This window comes from Lytechinus pictus, chromosome 5 (assembly GCF_037042905.1).
Source record: "Lytechinus pictus isolate F3 Inbred chromosome 5, Lp3.0, whole genome shotgun sequence".
In the NCBI taxonomy this organism is placed as follows: Eukaryota; Metazoa; Echinodermata; class Echinoidea; order Temnopleuroida; family Toxopneustidae; genus Lytechinus; species Lytechinus pictus.
The window spans coordinates 16,594,652-16,614,640 of record NC_087249.1 but is presented as its reverse complement, the minus strand read 5'-3'; the positions used below and the strand labels follow the sequence as shown (position 1 = coordinate 16,614,640).

The following is a 19,989-nucleotide window of genomic DNA, read 5'->3' as shown; positions in this document are numbered from 1 at the left end:
CGAGTCATACCAAAGACTGATAAAAATGGGACCTTCTGCCTCCTTGTCAGGCGCTCGACACATGAGAATGGAGAAGGGTACTAATAACATATTATGTTATGCAGGGCCCGCTGGAAGAACAGCTTACAGCTGAGAGTGGCTACCCTGGGTAAATAAGAGTTATTATTATTATTATGTGGATGACCAATTTTCTCCTCCACTTCTATTAGACAATGCTGGATTTCGAATATCAGGAGAGCATTTCAGGAAATGACTTGTCAGACGTTTTGTCCGACAAGTACGTCCCATTTTATCCGACAGTTGCCATAGTAACAGTGCTTCTTAGCCGATCAAAATCAGTGAAAGTTGTCAGATCTGACAACTTGTCGGACTATAATGTTGATGAAACACTTCCCTGGGGTTGCATCGAAGAAAATGTAATAGTCGTCCTTACCATACGTCATTATGACATCACCTATATTTGTGGCCAATTTGAAATTGAAATTGCTTTTAAACAACTAAAATTAAGAAATTTCCCATTGTTTTGATAGATAGCTAGATATATAGATAGCTAGCTAGATAGATAGCTAGATAGATAGATAGCTAGATAGATAAATAGATAGATAACTAGATAGATAGATAGCTAGATAGATAGCTAAACAGCTAGATAAATAGATAGATAGCTAGATAGATAGATAGCTAGATAGCTAGCTAGATTGAAATTGTTTTTAAACAACTGTTAAAAATTAAGAAATTTCCCATTGTTTTGATAGATAGCTAGATAGCAAGATACAAAGATAGCTAGCTAGATAGACAGTTAGATAGCTAGAGAGATAGTTAGCTAGATAGCTAGAGAGATAGTTAGCTAGATAGCTAGAGATAGCTAGCTACATAGATAGCTAGAGATATAGCTAGATAGCTAGCTAGAAAGATAGATAGCTAGCTAGATAGATAGATAGCTAGAGAGATAGCTAGCTACATAGATAGCTAGAGATATAGCTAGAAAGATAGATATATAGCTAGCTAGATAATTAGATATCTAGATAGATAGCTAGCTAGATAGATAGATAGCTAGAGAGATAGCTAGATAGATAGATACTCGTAGATAGTTAGCTAGATAGATAGATAGCTAAGTAGATAGATAGCTAGATGGATATCTAGCTGGCTAGCTAGAGAGCTAGATAGATAGAAAGCTAGATAGATAGATAGCTAGATAGATAGATAGATAGCTAGATAGCTAGCTAGATAGATAGATAGCTAGAGAGATAGCTAGCTACATAGATAGCTAGAGATATAGCTAGAAAGATAGATATATAGCTAGCTAGATAATTATATATCTAGATAGATAGCTAGCTAGATAGATAGATAGCTAGAGAGATAGCTAGATAGATAGCTACTCGTAGATAGTTAGCTAGATAGATAGATAGCTAAGTAGATAGATAGCTAGATGGATATCTAGCTGGTTAGCTAGAGAGCTAGATAGATAGAAAGCTAGATAGATAGATAGCTAGATAGATAGCTGGATAGATAGATAGCTAGATAGCTAGAAAGATAGCTAGCTAGCTAGATAATTAGATATCTAGATATATAGCTAGCTAGATAGAGAGATAGCTAGATAGATAGCTAGATAGTTAGCTAGATAGATAGATAGCTAGGTAGATAGATAGCTAGATGGATAGATAGATAGATAGCTGGCTAGCTAGATAGATAGAAAGCTAGATAGATAGATAGCTGGATAGATAGCTAGCTAGCTAGCTAGATAGATAGCTAGATAGCTAGATAGCTATAGATAGATATATAGATAGATAAATAGATATAGATAGATAGATATCTCAAACGAAGGATGGGTAATGGAAAGATAGTCGATAACCTAACTTAGAGAGACAGAGAGAGAGAGAGAGAGAGCTGATTTGAAAGGTAGAAAAGATGGGACAAGATGCGACAAATGAATCTCGACTCAAAATGTAGCAATCTATTCTTATTTTTATGAATAAAGTTCTAAGATTTCATCGATATTGCACTCTGATTTTTCCAACAATAATTGTATAGATTTAAAGCTTTGTAGAGAGTGTAAAAGGACAGCTACTTATCGTCCTAGATCCCACACCATGTTCTAATCATCAATTCACTATCTTCCGCCATAAAGTTACAAAAATATTTGTTTTCTCTTTTTCATTGCATATATCAAATCCTTATCCTCAGCCGTAACATTCAGCAATTGTGCAGCCAATCCTTTCAAAATATGCTTCTTAAAAATAAATTTCATTCATTTATCAGGATTAGAGAAAAGGCTCTGCTGACAATTACTAAGAAAATACCTGACTTTCTAAACCAGATAACAATATCTGAATAAGTGTGTTGAATAAAGCATTCGTTTCATTTTGTAAGTATAGAAGCGCCATAATGAGTATATTTCTCATAATACAAGTTTGGCAAGACGACAATTCTATAGCGGCTACCAACACGTTGTTCTGAGTATTTCCTCCATAAAAGGCATTAAAAAAATTTCGAATTATGATTTCTAAGTTTACAAATCTGATTTACGATAACAATTTTTCTTCTTCACCTATCAGGTAAAAAAACAAAAGTCTGCTTTGCGTAATTATCAAATCTCCGGAATCGCCGCATTTTGTTAGTTTCAAAGTTCGGTTGTGTGTTGCTGAAATTTCCTCCTTTTTCCGCTGATCGTCGATCTACTGGGGTGGATTTCGTTCTCCACCCGAAGGTCAGAGAGACTCCCGTCCATGATGGCGATGACGTTCTCATGTGAACCATGTTCGACGTCGGCGCGGGTCCTGTTCGGTGCGTCGTCGTCGTCGTCATCGTTGAAGAATCGATTCCTTTGCATGTCACTGCGGAGAATCACAAAGCAAGAGGAAGGGGTTCTGATAAAGACAAAGGAATATGTGCGAAACAGTGTGCATTCAAATTCAAAATGACAATAATCATTTTCATATTATCTTTAAAAAAAAATTGCTCACTTCAAAAACATTTCAAAGGCTTAAGCAGACTTTAGACTTTAATAAAACATTATGACGTAACAGGGTGGATAAATCGCCTGGAAACGGATCTGATATCCCTTCTGTGAATGCGGGAATGCTACAGCACCCATGCATGATGATGATTTTCATGACATAATTTTTGACGACATTATTCATTCATAGCGTCGGTGCAGGGAATATTGTTCACCATGATAATTATAGGCTTGTTTATTGAGTATGACTGTCTTGGCTCGATATTATGTTTCCATTGTATCACATACGTTGTAGGCTACATCCCGTAACAGAGAGTTTCGCACCGCGACGTACAACTGATTCAAGAACACAGTAAATGTATTGAAAATGCCCGTCAAATGACAAAGAAAGGCTGGGACGTCTTTGTAAAAAACTGGTGAACCAGAACAAGAGTTTCATCCTAATTTCCAGAGCTGACGAAAAAATTGCAAATATGTTGTTTGACCAGAGTCCGGGACGAAACTGCTGTTTTGAATCACCAATTTTCGACAAAGACTTCTTAGTTGTGTTTGTCATGAATGGCATTTGACAATGTATTTTCTATGTTCTTGAATCCGTCGCTTGTCGTGGAGCTAAAACTCCTGTCACGTTTCGTAAAGTACTCACGTGACAAATGACGGCGTCTCGGGAGGAAGTGGAAAGAGAGGGGCGGTATCCCGGATGGTGGGGCTCTGTAGGTGCGATTTCAGCATGCTCGATTCCTTGCCAATGCGCGTCAGACGACGAACGGCTATTTCCTCCATCGTCTTCCTCATGGCGGGAAACTCTTCGAGCACGTGGTTGAAATGCTGGACGGAGAGCGAGAAGAGTGAGCAGTAGGTCTCGCACTTCACCGAGGCCACGCGGCGCTCGCGGGTCAGGAGGCAGATTTCTGTTGATGACATGAAAAATAAATTTGAGAGAAAAATCGTAAATAAGTGATCAAGAGAGGAGAAGAATACTAAACTTTACTAATTTTGATTTACATGATTTAAAAACATCAAGTTTTGGCATGTTTCATTGATACTAAGAAGACAATACACAAGTCATGTCTCGATCGTCATTCTTTGCTTGATGTAAAAAGAAAACAATTAAATGAACACGCAAGCACAAAAGTCCTCAGAAGATGCTAGTCACGGTGGACTTTGAAATCTAATACAAAATTTGAAATTATAGAACTAGAGACGATGACCATGAGTAAAAATAACTCGTTGGTGCATTCACTATCTTGTGAAAAATCATGATAAGACTGAAAAATAGTCTACATATCCTGAGAGGACATCAAGCCTTTGTTCCTTTGGTTTCTAGCTTTCAATAACTCATGCATTCTGCAATCAGTTCATAAAAATCACTATCGACTTCCACCTTCCTTCCTTATTCGCGAATTTTCGAAATCACTACGCAGAAGTTTTCTAAAACGCACCAATTCTTTTGAAAATGCAAGTCAAATCACAATGGACAGCTAAGAGGTTTTTATCGAAAGCTGATGGAACGGGACAGCAGATCGTCCGAAGATTCGGACCGGACGAACAATTGCTAATATGTCGTTTGTCCAGAGATTAGGAAGACACTGCAGTTTTGATTCACCGATTTTCGACAAAGGATGTTAATATTAATTCACAAAAATTCTCTGCGTTATAGAAAGTGTCGGCGTAGTGATTGCGAAGATGCCCTAATATCATAGCCTTACCGCCGAAAAACGAGCCATCGCTGAGCGACGTCGCGATGACGCCATCAGACATGATGATATCGACGATGCCTTGCTGGATGAAGAACATACGATCACCGAACGTACCCTCCTGAATGACGGTGTCGCTGGGCTGGAAGACCTCGAATTCTAGTAATGTGACCACGCGAGTGACGAAGTTGGCATCGGCACCGACGAAGAATGGGACGGAAGCGACCAGGTCGCGACAATTATAGTTTGCAACATCCTAAAGATGGAGAGAAAAAAAAGTGAAATCTATTAGACCTATTTTGGAAAATGTAGAGGTTATCTCCGGGTGAAATTTTATTTCTTCGATATAATAATTGTAAACCAGCATAATAGTGTATGCGATTTGAACAGAATAAAGTCAGAAAAACAAACACTGAAAATTCGACGAGAAATACCAAACATAATTTTATTCACATATTTTTAGTTTCATATCCAATTCTGATATTTCGTTTGCATGCATTGTATTTTCAATGTATTCCTTGGCCGCGTTATATGGATTTTGTATTAATAAAATATTGGAAATGGGATTAAGTATGCATTGAACTGAACACACTTTTTAACACACCAGGGGCCCGTTGCAGAAAGAGTTGCGTTAAACGCAAGCCAAAAAATCAATCGCAAGTCGCAAATGCACGCTGTTGATTGGTTGAAAACCCGGGGGGGGGGGGCACTCAGTATATAATGCATAGTGGGTATGTGCCGCGGAGGGGACCCCCATTTTTACACTCAAATTTCCGTTCCGAGGCATAGCATTTTTGTCTTATTGAGAAAAAAAACAAAGAAAGCCGCTCCAGAGCATAGCATTTTCTTCTTCTCGAGAAAAAAGAAGAAAAAAATCCGCTCCAGGGCTTCGCATATTTTCCGTTACGCCGTTCCGGTCGCAATTTTGGTGAAAAGCGGCCGCAGCTCGCTGTCCGACCATCGCCTCTGCGCTAGCGCGCCCGTCAGTCGTGCCGCCGGGCTAGCTGCAAGTACGTTCCATAGGGATGCATACGCACTCGCACGCAGGCGACCCGTTCCAAGGACCCCCGTTTTCACAAACATTTGTAGTTCCGAAGCCCGTTCCTAGGACCCTCCTTTTTACAAGGAGCCCGCTCCAAGGCCCCCATTTTTTGTCTCGCCCGCGGCACACCCCTACCACTTTTTTGGTCGAGTGCCCCCCCCCCCCCCCCCCCGGGGTTGAAAACTGGTTGAAAATCAAATTACGCACGATTTTTAGAGTTGCGATTGATTGCAACTCTTTCTGCAACGGGCCCCTGTTTTCCAGTTATTCCAGAAGATGTAACACTAAGGAAGTTCGTTGCTTTTATTAATTAGACTGGATTTACATTCAAAGACTAAAGATAATTTCATAGTCTTTTTGTCAGCTATTTAGCTTGACTGTGGACTATATGTGTATACATGCATTGTGTTGACATGTTATTAATGGTTGACTTAAAAAAATTATCTGCATCTATATAGCATAGGTATCCTCAATAATGCAACGGACTGACGTTTCAGCTTTTCATTTCTACAACCCTGCCTACATGGCGTGCTCTAATAAAAAGGAAATACACGATGGTTTACGTATCCGAAACACCTGCGCTATCCCCACGGTCGAGGCGAACCAGACGAGTCTAGCGACTGGGGTTGGAAGGGGAAAGGGGCACAGGGATTCCGTTCGGTTTCGGCATTGCAGTGATTGGTTAGACTTATGATGATTATACCAATGATAATAAATGATTATGATTGGGATAATGATGTTGATGACGATGGTGACGACGATGATGATGGTGGTGGTGATGATGATGATGATGATGGTGGTGGTGGTGGTGGTAGTGGTGGTGGTGATGATGATGATGATGACGATGATGATGATGACGATAGTGGTAGTGGTGGTGATGATAATGATGATGATGGTGATAGTGGTGATGATGAAAAAGAAGAAAAAAGATAGTAGTGATGATGATGGTGCTAGTGATGGTGATGATGTTGATAATGGTGGTGATTACGATGACAAAGACGTTGATGAAGATCTTCTCGTTGATGATGATGGTAATGATGATGGTGTTGGTGATGATGACAGTGACGATAATGGTGTTGGTAATGATGATAATGATGATGATGAAAACGAGATGAATGACGATGATGATAAACTTATTTGTTGTTGCAAAAATCCTTGTCAGAGATGTTTAAAGTCTTGACGGGTCTCATTTTTAAAAATTCAAATGTCGATATTCAACGGAAGCAATTGAAGTCTATTGACAGAGAACTATTCACAATTACTCGAACACCCCTTCCCCTAACAAACATCCCGTCTTGCACCACCCAAAATCATGGATAAATTGTAATATTTATTTCATGAGATAACAACATACGAAAGTGAAATAGTGATTTAATCTTTGTAATAGAGAGATTTCGCGACAGCACCAAGTGTGAGAGCTTCTTATTTTATTCAGAACTTCACAGATACTATGGTGCGTTCACCTCCCCCAGTGGTTGCTCCGTCACACTCGTCAAATCTCCTCTAGACCGATCACGGCTATTACGTTATTTCGAATGACGTACCAGCGGTCGGTTTGGAGTCGGTTCTCTTGGTGTGAAGGTGGCGCAAAAAGAGGTCACTCTAAATATGAAGTGTATCGCGTTGGTTATAATTTTTGCGCGAACAGCAGATATTGATCATACAATGTCCTTATTACTTAAAAGTCTAATCATAGCTATTTTATTCAAATGAAAGTGCATTGTTACAAATGCAATATAGTTAAAAGCAAAACAGTTACTATGAATATGAGCCCCCTCCTTCTTATCAATTGTGTCATCCTGTTATTGATGGACTAATATTTAACTTTCATTTATATATATTTTATATACATTTGATGCAAAATATCAAAGCATGTTTTCGTGTCCATATTGTGAAACATTAACATTCCTACATTAGAGCTCCTGTTATACAATGCGTAATTTATAAGAAAAATTATTGAAAAATTAATAACTGAACATTCTGATGGAAAAATAAACACTTGATCAAGATTTGTCAGTATTCATTGTCAATGTTAAGTTGTGATCGAAGAAGATGTCGTTTAGTCAAGCAAGATTAACTCTGTCCCCTTTTCGAGAAATGCGCTCTAGCATAATTTCAGGCATTGCGTCAAAGGGCTTTATCCTGTCTGGGATAGGTATTGGTGTGTGCACTATGTGCGATGATCGAACTATAAATACCAACGTAACGTCCAGATCTAGACTACCTTACCTGTCGTATACTCTCTGAAACTTCTCGAAAGATGTGTTTCTCATCGAACATCTTCCCTCTGTATCTGTACTCGTAATAATCAAGAATCTTGTTTCGTAGATGGGACGGTAGCTTGCGATATTGCATGTATTCTTCAACTTGTTTTAACTAAAGGGAAGAAAAAAAACATTGCAAACAATTAATAAATGCTCAAATCGATGATCAATATGTAATTAGTCAACTATCATACGCATTTCTGCAAATATCTTCTTGTACTATTATAGACACAAGTTGTCATCACGTCATGTCAATATCATCAGGGGAAATGATATTCATCATCATCATCACCGCCATAGTCACCATCACCACCTAAACTATTATTCTCATCCTCCTCATCATCATAATCGCCGTCATCATCACCATCACCATCACCACCACCACCATCACCACCATTATCATCATCATCATCATCATCATCATCATAAACACCACCACCATCATCATCACCACTACCCCCTCCACCTTCATCATCATTATCATTATCAAAACCACCACCATCTTCATCATCATTATCATCCTTGCTTTCTCCTCATCTCGATTTCCTCACCTTTTCGCGGTACTGTCTACTTGATGAGTCCATGGATTGGATGAGGTTGGTAGCGTGGCCGATGAAGAGGGCGAAGCAGGTGGCACCGGAAACCATACTGACGATGGTCAACCACACATCTGTGATGCTCTGGGGCGGGAACTTACCATACCCAATACACAGCATATGCGACAGCGCCTTGAAGAGAGCCCACGTATACTGCTCCCACCAATGTGCATGCTAAAAAGACGCAGATCGATAAGTTTTTATTATTATATTTATTTACAAGATGAGATCATAACGTTTGTAATAGGCAGTATATTCGTACCAAGTTGGTGAATTTCTCTCAACCCCTTCCCCCAACTCAAATCAATACATGAATACGATTTACAGAAGGCTAAGAATTTGACATTTGATTAAATGCAACAAACTCTTCAAGAGAATGAATAAAAGCAGTTCATGTATTACCAATGACTACACAGGTAGAAAACTTGTCATAACGATTTATTTTCTTTCTCAGTTATAATTCTACCTATACGACGTTTGACCTAGTATATGATTAATTCAACCTGGACGGCGGAGAAATTTCATTGACAATATAAGAACTTCTGCATTAAGAAAGTGGCAACTACTATTTAGGTGTATAAATAGTGAGTGTACACAATGGGATATTTACACGCAACGAAACTAGCCATAAGGATCAAGAATTACCAAATCATTTGATAATTCAGTAAAATCGAGACCCAATTTCTCACTGGGAGCTTTCAAAATACTGAACGACCACGACTTGGTAAAAATAGAAAACAATATTTATTTGTTTTAAGCGACCCAGTATATAATATCATGTTAATTGAAACACAATTATAAAGAAGAAATAGTGCGAGTGATGTTGTTTTTACCTCGAGCCCATTAATGGCGACCCATGATTGGTCAGGATAGTCTTGTAGCATGGGCACAAGATACTGAAGGCACCCATTCCAATGGCCAATCAGCAGCATCATGCAAACTAGATTGCAGATTCGGATCACCGCATTGGCTACGTTGAAGGCCTGTGGGTGGAGTCAAGAAAAATGAATAATCATGGTGGCTACGCAACAAACTTTTGTCCAATCAAGAGTGTCCTATGAAAGAAAATCAATTTAGTTTCAAAATACTGCGTGGCAAGGAACTGGAAATCAGCCTATTTTAAACAAGACACTGGTTAGATTTTAGGGTAATTCTGAGTCATAATGGAAGTGACAACAAATCAAACACAATCAAAATCACTTGACTTAAAAGAAAGTGATGGAAAAGAATGTTCCAATCATTTAACGTTTTTAAACTCAACTGCCGAAGAGGGTTTTGTTTTGTTTTAAAATTCGAATTAAATCAAGAAATATTCTCCATATTTGCTTTCCCCTTTGCTCTCTACTCCCTTGCATCTTAATAAATAATAAATGACAGTTCATGTTTAGTTAGACCCATTTTCACGCTTCTGCTCAATTTGTCACCTTTGCCCTATTGACATGAAAATCGAATCTTAAGAGACTTACGATTGATTATCATCCCAATTAGATTAATTATAAGACCATTGAGATTGATTATAATTTTCATGAGATTAATCGGGCTTGTCATGTAAAAGGGGATCACAATGGTCCCGCGACCACTGTAACCTTTGACCTCTCACCTGTTCCCACTGACTGACGAACCGCATGAGTCTGGAGAGGCGCAGGAGTCGGAGAAGGCTGAGGAGCTTGGCAAAGCGCAGTATCTTGAGGGCCCTGGACACCTCGAGGAAATGGCGGTTCTGACCGCCAGCCAGGAGGAAGATGTAATCCATTGGAATGGAAGACACGAGATCAATGATGAACCATGAACGGAGATAGTGATAGGCTATTTGACGGGGGTTTAGGATCACCTGAAAATAAAGAAAACATACAAATAATACTTATTTGCCCAGGATGCGTACCCATTTCAGCTCTTATGAACCGTTCTCCTACATAGCAGGCCAAATATTAGTACTACCCTTCTGACTCGACCGGGGATCAAACCTACGACCTCCCACTCATGAGGCAGGCCACCAAAAATGATCTACTGACTTATTAAATTGTCATTTAAACTTGTCAGAAGATAGTGATAGTGACTTGTATATTCATAAATATCGCCGAAGACGTGCACATCTATACCCTAAATAAAAAAAATTACTATCATTTTGTTCATTATATTCAATAGACTGAAACAATGAAACTTATCATGGAAAAGAAAAAGTAGACATGCATAATGAATAATGATATCATTAGTAGATAATAAATAAAAAATTGAAATGACATAAATTAAATAACCTCGTCCGATATCTGATAGCTTGATTATGACATATCGGGGTCAAATTTTTATTATTCCAACAGTACATCAATTTTCATCAAACCACTTACTATAGATGAAAATAAACAAAATTAGACCGAACAAAACATGCACTATGTTCGAACTTCAGACAGTCTCGGACTGTTTCGGTACCTGTTCGGCCGACTTCGGATTCATGATGCCGGTCCGAAAGTTACAGATGAGATCGAGGATGAAGAATGTATCTGAGAAGCAGTTAAAGATGATCCAACCCATACTCATATCCTTGTTGTGGAAGAAAGTTATAACGACCGGTAGGAGGATGACATTAGCCATGATCAGGCACAGCATTAGAAGATCCCAATAAAATCTGAAAAAATGGGAGGAAAAGAGAAGATTACAGCCATAATTAGGTTAGTAATTATCTCTTTAAAGAAAAAGAAAACATTACTAACATGCAGAAAGCACTGCTATGTTCAACTGCATGTCGAATTCAAATTTTCACAAAAAGGTATCAGTGGAGAAAAGAGGTATTTCAAACTCTCTAAAACTTCACAAAAAATACAGTCATAATTTCTTTGGCTTAGTTTAGTTCATTTTTTCCAACAAGAAAAGCAAAATATTGCTGAAAGAAGGCACTGATTATGTTCAAATCCAAAAATCAAGTTTAACAGAAGGTTGGTGATAAAAAGGGTGCTCAACCCACGGAAGTCAATTTTTCAGATTTAGGGGGTATATTAACAATGGAAAGGAAAAATACTTCTCTATAACGCTTGATGTAAGGTAAAAATGCTAATATATTTATGATGGTGATGATGGCGATGCTGATGATGATAATGGCAATGGCGACGATGATGATGATTGAGATGGTAATAATAGTAATATTAATAATAATGATAATAATGATAATAATAATAATTATTATTATTATTATAATGATAATAATAATCATAATAATAATACTAATAATGATAATAATTGTAATAATAATAATGATGATTAAACAATCATTATAACAATAATCAAGTACTTTCGAAATCCTTTATTCTCCTATAAATTACCTATACAGTCAAGTCATTCTTCTTCACATCATATTACTTTTACCGTGTAAAAAAAGTTAAACCTCCCCGAACATGCCGAACAATACCCCAGCCGATCAAAAAAAAAAAGTTAGTTCACAACTTACTTACACAATCAAAGGCATATTTTGTCATTGGCGCTATTAGAGGCAGTGTATTTAATAAAACAAAGCTCAGACAGAATAGTGTTCATTTCAATATCTCTAAGTTAGACGATTAAGAGCAAGGCAACACAAGAAACAAATTTATTTATCGACATACTTGCAAAAGCTTTTTATTATTTTTGCCGCCAGTCGTTCAAATTAAAATGAAATCTAAAAGATCTTCGGAAATGGTCGCCAAGTCTTAGCTCCCATATTCATAAATTGGGTCAAATGGATATGTGTACTTTGTTACATATCTCTCAAGTATTACTACGGAGAATCAATAAATTGAAATTGTTTTATTGGGGATTGTGGTTCGTTGGAGACAAAAGTGATAGGTATATGATTCAGTCTTTTTAGGGGTAGTATATCAATGAAAAACCGAACGGATGAAGGGAAGGGGCACGCACTCGCGCAGACTGACTGGGGAATACTTAATGTTCCACGACCAACAACAACAAAAAAGAAGAAAGAAAATGAAAGGAAAGGGGTGACATATTTCATTTTCAAAATAATAATATGTCAAAATCAACACAAAATTAGATTTTCATTCTAAAAGATCAGCTTTTTCGCTTAGAGTGTTCGTGCACATCAAAATAATGTAGTCATTACTATAAATTATTACACAAGTTGTCGACAACTGCAGTGACCTATCAATAGCCAACTAATGGGGTTTGTGTCCCAAACGCTTCTTGTTCGGGCGTCTTTTTTGTTGGGGGGGGGGGGCGCAAAAAGCAATTTTGTTGTTTTAAGTGAAATTTTATATCTGAGAAGTTGTTAGGACACGATGTCAGTGTATACATATACATGTACGTCATTAGCCAAGAGTTACGAGTTTTGAGATCGAACACAACATGGGCTATCATACTAGCAGACCCCTTTAAGTCAGGCACAGACAATGATCTAGACGACAGCATCATTACATCACGTCTACAGCTTCTAAACCCAATGCGTGCATTCTGAAATAGATTCGTAATAACTCGTTTGCGAAGCCATTGAAGCGAATGCTTTCCATCTATTTCCTATTCGCCACCCATCTCATCATTACAAGGGCAGATCGTGATATGAGTTATATAGAAGAGGCTGGATTATACTGTAGATATAGAATAGACCCCCTCTGTCATTAATTAATTTATTTTCATTTAAATAATCAAAATTAAGATATACATACAAACAAAGCATGAAAATAATCCACCAAGCAAATTGAATATCATGTCATCATCAACTATTGTTCATCATGTTTATGTGAAAAGGAAAATTGAATGCTCATAAAAATCAGTATGCCTATAGTCTGTGCGGGTCCCCGGGGAAAAAATGATTGAATATAATACTTTGGAGTGTGAAAGCATGCAATGAAGAAAATTTCCATCCGTTCTAATGGGAAATTAATAAAAAAAAATACAAGACCTCCTATAATAACGTTTTATTTACCCAGGGTAGCCACTTCAGTTAGGAAACTGCTCTACCAGATATACAAATATCTTATCCCGATCTACCCAACCGCCTATGCATTATGAAATGTACTGATTAATAAGACAGAAGCGGATCTAGAGGGGGGGTTGGGGGGGTTGCAACCCCCCCCCAAAAAAAAATCCGGGGACCATTTTTTTGTTTTAGATGCAAGAAAACGCCATCTTCACACACAGATTTTCAAAAATTTTCCCTACTGTGGGAGGGGGGACACCCCCTCCCCCCTCGCTCGCTCCGCTCGCTTGGACTCGGTCGCTACGCTCCCTCGCATACCACCCCAACCCCCCCCCTTTATAAAAAGCTGGATCCGCCCCTGTAAGATATTAAAATTTGTCTGATCGAGGAGGCCGATGTTTGATAAATCTATTCGTCATAATAATACTAATATTTTATTTTGTCTGTTACGATTATGTTGATCTAGTTGTCTGTAAATAATCCTTTCTATTTGACTATTCATGCAAAAAAGTTTCATAAACGATCGTACAAAGAGCTCGAATGTGTGCTTTTTACTTGAATGATAACTTATGTTGCTCAGAAGAAAGATAGGCCTACATCTTTCTACATCAAACGCCACAGGCTTTTAATTCTCACGCCTTTATAGAGAGCATAATAATAACAAGATATTTCATCCACGATGGGTCCTTGGTTTTTAGAAAATAATGGCATTACACACCAAGATGAAGTATTACTTCTAACTCGGTAACTTTGGCGGCATCCAGTAACTGGTATGACGTCTTGAGTCGGCTTATAATGGTCAATATTACAGTCGGTCTGACGCCGCAGTCAGATCAAGGCAACTGACTTCAGATCGATCAAAGCTGTTACGTTATATTCCAATGCCATACCATCGATCGGTTGTGACTAGTTTCGTTGGTGTGACTGTCGCTTTAGAGTTAGAAAGAAGAAATCCTGGAGTCTATCTAGTCTACAGGAATGTATACAACGTGTCCAGCAATCACTCTTATAGATTAATCAAAGTACTCTGCCCATCACTATAATGCAGCTAAGAAAGAAATCTCATCGATTTTTTGCTATTAACCGGGATTGTTGTCAGCTGCGCTCTGTATACAAATGCATTGGTGCCCAGTCACATCCACTAGACCGGCTCCAGTCCGACCAAAGGTTTCACGTTATTTCGAATGACGTAGCATCGGTCGGTTTGGCGTTTGGTTTCGCGCTTGTGACTATAGAATCAGGAGGCGTCTATGGCTTAAAGGGTCGTCTTTACTTTACATGCATCTTTTTAAGAATAATGTATCCTTTTTATCTCCTCACATTTTCCCTATCTTGTTACTCTATTATTGCAATTTAGGGGATGATACCTTTATGTTTTCAACTTCTATTTAGAGATTTGAATAATTGGATAGACGTCAAATTTACTGAGTGGGGGAAAAGGGAAATGTTCCACTAAAAACCATACAGACAGACAGTAACGGATGCAATGATTGCAATCCATAAACATTCATTAAAGTTCAAATGTAAAAATCGAATAATCTTAATTCTAATTACTTTTTCTATCGCTACATCGTATTAAGAGATTGTGATACATAAACCAGTACTACAATGAATAACTTGTAAACATATTGGGCCTACAAGAGCCCACTATGAGTTGCGATAATTTTAAATCAAACGCAATGTGATATTGATTTAAAATTCCTGTATCTTTTATTATTCTAGATCAATTGTAATTAGAATCTGATTTTTTAAAAATAAATCACAACTATTTATAAGATGGCTCCATATTGTAATGCATAGGGGTATGATTGTACCATGGACCCTACATCAAATTGTTATATAACATAAAGGTTTGCTCCCAACCATGCCGATTTTTATATTGTATTATATGAATCATTATGTTAAATCTGGAGGACCTAGGTATTAAAGAGAAGGAAAAAAATATCAGATACACTTCCTTTTTATTTCATGTATTTTGAAAGTGAATTTTCTTATGAATGCTTCCTTTCGAATTGTTTGAATCTTTAGAATGGCAATTCATCATATCCATCATTATTCTTCTAAACTAGGTTATACACACCATCACACAACCGATAGCTTAAGTTGTATTACGATCGTGAAATGGGAATTAGCCGAATACAGCAGCTCACTGCCCGTAATGGACCCCTTTCACTAAATGAAGGGGGTCGAAGATCAAGGCTCTTATATTGACGATATCGATTACGGAAGATAAAGAGGAGGTACTTTGGGAGATATCTAGAAAGCTCCCCCATGAATAGGAGGGACTGTTAAAAAGGAATTCCCATATAGCATGGGCGGATTCAGGGTATGATACGAGAGAGGGGGGGGGGGGGGACCTACAAATATTTTTAATAGAAAAAAATGTGTATTGTTAATCACGCATTGAAGTCGGTTTTATATGCTCTTTATATATATTTTGTTTTGTTTTCTATTTTGCTCAATTTTCCTGTTTTAATTACTTATAAAAAACAACATTACAAGTACAGGCGGATGACCCCTCCCACATTTTAAATTGATCTCTATTGCATCATTTCAGATAATGATAAAATTCAAGGTTTGAATTTTTGTTAAGACGAGATCAACAATAATTTATTCATATTCTTTCTTCTTAATTTACTCATTTTTCTTAAAACACAATACAGAGTTAAGTACATGAATATTACTTGTCCCGGGAAAGAGAGTCAAGCCCTACCCCAAATCTTCCTAAGATTCAATGACCATGTCGACGCTGCCCCAATGGAATTACCACATCAAGTACACGGGGAGCGCAAACAACGTAATTTATTCTGTCCACTTACGGCACTCGGTCAAGAGGAGTGCAGTTTTCAAGGTGTCTTTGAGACTTTGAGGGAAATAAAAGGCCGGTCATAAGCCTTGAATGGAATCATATCCCCCTCTCCCATACCCGTGATACAATGTCAGCGACAGGGGAACTTTTTAAAAATAATCTTATTAGAAAGTTATCAAGTGTTTACAGAGGAGAGGGTGATGTTGTTGATGACGATGATGATGACGATGATGATGATGGTGATGGTGATGATGATGTTGATGAAGATGATGATGATGATGGAAATTGTGATGATAATTATAGTGATGCTGATGGTGATGATATGGATGATGATGGTGATGATGACGATGATAATGGTGATGATGATGATGACGATGATAATAATGATGATGATGATGATAATGATAATGATGATGATGATAATGATAATGATGATGATGATGATGAAGATGATGATGATGATGATGGTGATGATGATGATGTTGATGAAGGTGATGATGATGGAAATTGTGATGATAAGTATAGTGATGCTGATGGTGATGATATGGATGATGATGGTGATGATGACGATGATAAAGATGATGATGATGATGACGATGATGAGGATAATAATAATGATGGTGATCATGGTGATGATGATGGGGGGACGCAGGAAACAAAATGGACAAGCAAAAACAAAATTATGGGGGGACCGTCCTCCCCATCTCAAATCTGTGGGTGTAACAGACCCCCCCCCGCCCCCCCCCCCGCTTCCGCCGCCTATGCACAAGGTGTATGGTGCCTTTATCTGTTTAAAATAATTCAACACTGTTCAAATTTCAGAGTGCTAAAATTTGTATAACAGATACAGATTTTTTGTGTGGATCATTTTCCATGTGATCTTTGGTAGATATGAAACTATTCCTATAAATATCTTCAATACTATTTTTGGAAGTAGATGAATGACGAGAAAATTGATAATTAGTCATTACTTAGTGCAAGTTAAAGAACAAAACAAGAAGATATTCACCCGGTTTAAAAATTAATGATGTTAATAGAAAGAACAAAATATGCCAATTTATAAATCTCGCATGGAGTTCGATTGCAAAAAGAGCGGTGTTAGCTATAACACCAAGTTGAATTCAACACTACCCAGTTTCAATATAGCACCACATCATCGATATATGCTGAAACTATACACATTGCTGATGCGGGGGGGGGTAAACTTATCTCTTTTCGGTGTTAATTTAACATTGCAACTGGTTAACTTATAATTTAACACTGTTTTGGAACTGACATAACAATTACACTATTTGTGTTGAGATCAAATATCTGGCGTATAAGTTGCAATTTCAACGTTGTTATTCAAGGGCCCCGCATCGTGGTGTAACTTTGGCGTAACTCTAAAATCATAATATTTTCCTTCGACAGGTATATACCTTTTGTTCTCCTTCTTAACTGTTAAAGTTTTTAAGAAACAATAATCAGGAACGAATTACCAGTACCCTTTCCCCTAAAAAGTATTATGCTTTAAAGTAACACCCACAGTATTAAAGTAACACCAAACCCGATTTAATAGCAACTTGATGTTGCATATTTAACACCATAGTTTAACCCGGACATACATGATCTTCGGTAGATATGAACGCATTCTAAGGTTAAAATTTTATATTTTCCGCAAAATAAGGGCAGAAAAAAAGAAAAGAATACAACCATTTTAGGTGCACCGTAAGTAAAACACATTATTTTTCAATTGAGATAATGATTAAACAGTGCCTAATCAGGAAAAAAGCATAAAATGCAATATTCATTGTGATGGGATGCTATTTTTAAGTATTAACGATAACTCATATCAAATTGATTCTGACCATTATATTTGATTTGATTTTATAATAAATTTAAATAAAAGCAATGACAGATTTTTTTATATATTCACTGCAAGTACCTTTATTGTATAGGGCCTTCTTTGAAATTTAATTCTTTCTGAATTTCCTTTTTAGTAAATTCTGAATTGTTTGATCAATGCAATACATTAATTTTTGTTTTGTAAAATTATACAGCTCCTATTTGCAAGGTGGGATGTGGGGGAATTTTTCTGAAGAGAATGAGCATGAATCCACCCAATTACCCCGGATTTGTAGTAGGGAGCTGTGAAGTAATGAAACGCATTTCTCTTGCTCTATTTGGTGGGGTAAATCTCGTTAATGTGAGACAATAAACAAAGCGAACCAAGCATGGAGAGCACGCAATCAGAATTGGGAGCGTTCACACCATCTTTAAAGCTGTTTCAATTTCGATATCTGTTTACAAACTTTGTAAGTTTTTAGAATAAATTCTGTATTGCTATATGGTTATCATTTATCTAAAAAAGTCATCTATATAGTAAAAACACCCCCCCCCCCAAAAAAAAAAAAAAAAAAAACCCATAAAAAACCGAAATCAAAGAAAAATTTTATTCAAATATTGTTAAAAACTTTTGCAGTAACCCAACTTCCATTTGGTTACTTTTTACATTTAAAAAAACTTCTTTTGTATGTAAAATCAACAACCTATTTGAGTACATTATGTTAGTATATATGAGCATTTAGAATAACATTAAACGAAATATTCAAACGCAAATTTTTTTTCATAATGTAAAATGCCGTCAGATATAAAATAGTTTGCCTACATTACGCTAAATTCATCTTCATGATATATAGGAATAAAGAAGAAAAAGTGATTATTCTTGTATCTTGTTGCTTGTCGGTTTAAAAAGAAACTTCCACAGGAGGCAAAGTATTGGGATTTGCACTCTCGTGAAGACAATAATGTGGGTTAAAATAATGCAGGGGCTTCCCATGATATACAGCCCAGACGACAATAATCCACAGTCGGCCCAAAACGGAAATCGACAGCTATTTTCAATAAAGCGTCAGAACATTTTCACACATTTGTAGCCAACACAGTGAAAGGGCAAACGACATTTATAGGAATCTGATGAAACGTTATACGGTATGGGGACGGGAGGGATGAATGCGTGGCTTAAGTAATTTGTGCTGACTTTTTCGCGCCAATTTCTGTTGAAAGATTACGAAAACCTTTTCAGTAACGCAATCGCGTCTCGTCCCCAAACCAAACCAAACCAAACCATTATGATACGTTTGGAGCAGCAGATTTTACATACGACATGATAAAATCATTGATCCCACAGACTTTTTCAAACATCTGAATTTGGTTGTGATATTCTACATCTCTTTCTGGACTCATCTAAGAAAGCTAAGAGTTCTGTAAGATATTTACATTTTTTTCTTAGGTATTTCTCAATCTCAACTGATTCGATATGGGCGAGGCTGGTATATTTGGGGCGTGTAACTATCTAGATATTGTGCTTTTGATTTTAATTCTGATTTTGTGATGTTGCTTTGGATCACATCTATACTTTGTGATTTTAATGGGCTGTTTGGCGCAAACTTTATCATCAATATATTTTTTTTAAATACCTTTTTCCCGACATAATGGCATCTGATGCTTTATACTTTGAATTGAATTCGTAATGTGACATTAGGGGTTTTCTACTTTGTAGTCACGCTGATTAGCAATGTTTCGCCGTGTGTGCTGAAAAATTATACTGTTAAAGAGAGAGAGAGAGAGTAAAAAACATTTTTATGGGCTCAACTTAACATCGCTAGAAAATGTCATGTTCCTGTAAAAGTTTTTCCCTCTTTCTGCGCCTCTCTCACTATCATCTGTTATGCTTGTGATAAACCGAA

At 37.2% G+C, this 19,989-nt stretch overlaps 1 protein-coding gene across 1 annotated transcript in view; it reads right to left on the bottom strand.

The window, feature by feature from the left end:
* Positions 1-2,552: 2,552 nt before the first annotated feature.
* Positions 2,553-19,989, bottom strand: part of LOC129261725 (potassium/sodium hyperpolarization-activated cyclic nucleotide-gated channel 3-like) — a 42,481-nt gene continuing 25,044 nt past the window's right edge. Inside the window, exons 3-10 of the mRNA XM_064099349.1 lie at positions 10,980-11,175; positions 10,153-10,383; positions 9,386-9,535; positions 8,508-8,726; positions 7,922-8,068; positions 4,663-4,906; positions 3,600-3,864; positions 2,553-2,831 (exon numbers count right to left, since the gene is read on the bottom strand). Coding sequence (XP_063955419.1) covers positions 2,618-2,831; positions 3,600-3,864; positions 4,663-4,906; positions 7,922-8,068; positions 8,508-8,726; positions 9,386-9,535; positions 10,153-10,383; positions 10,980-11,175 — 1,666 coding nt within the window. The 3' untranslated portion in view covers positions 2,553-2,617. The remainder of the gene's footprint in view (positions 2,832-3,599; positions 3,865-4,662; positions 4,907-7,921; positions 8,069-8,507; positions 8,727-9,385; positions 9,536-10,152; positions 10,384-10,979; positions 11,176-19,989) is intronic.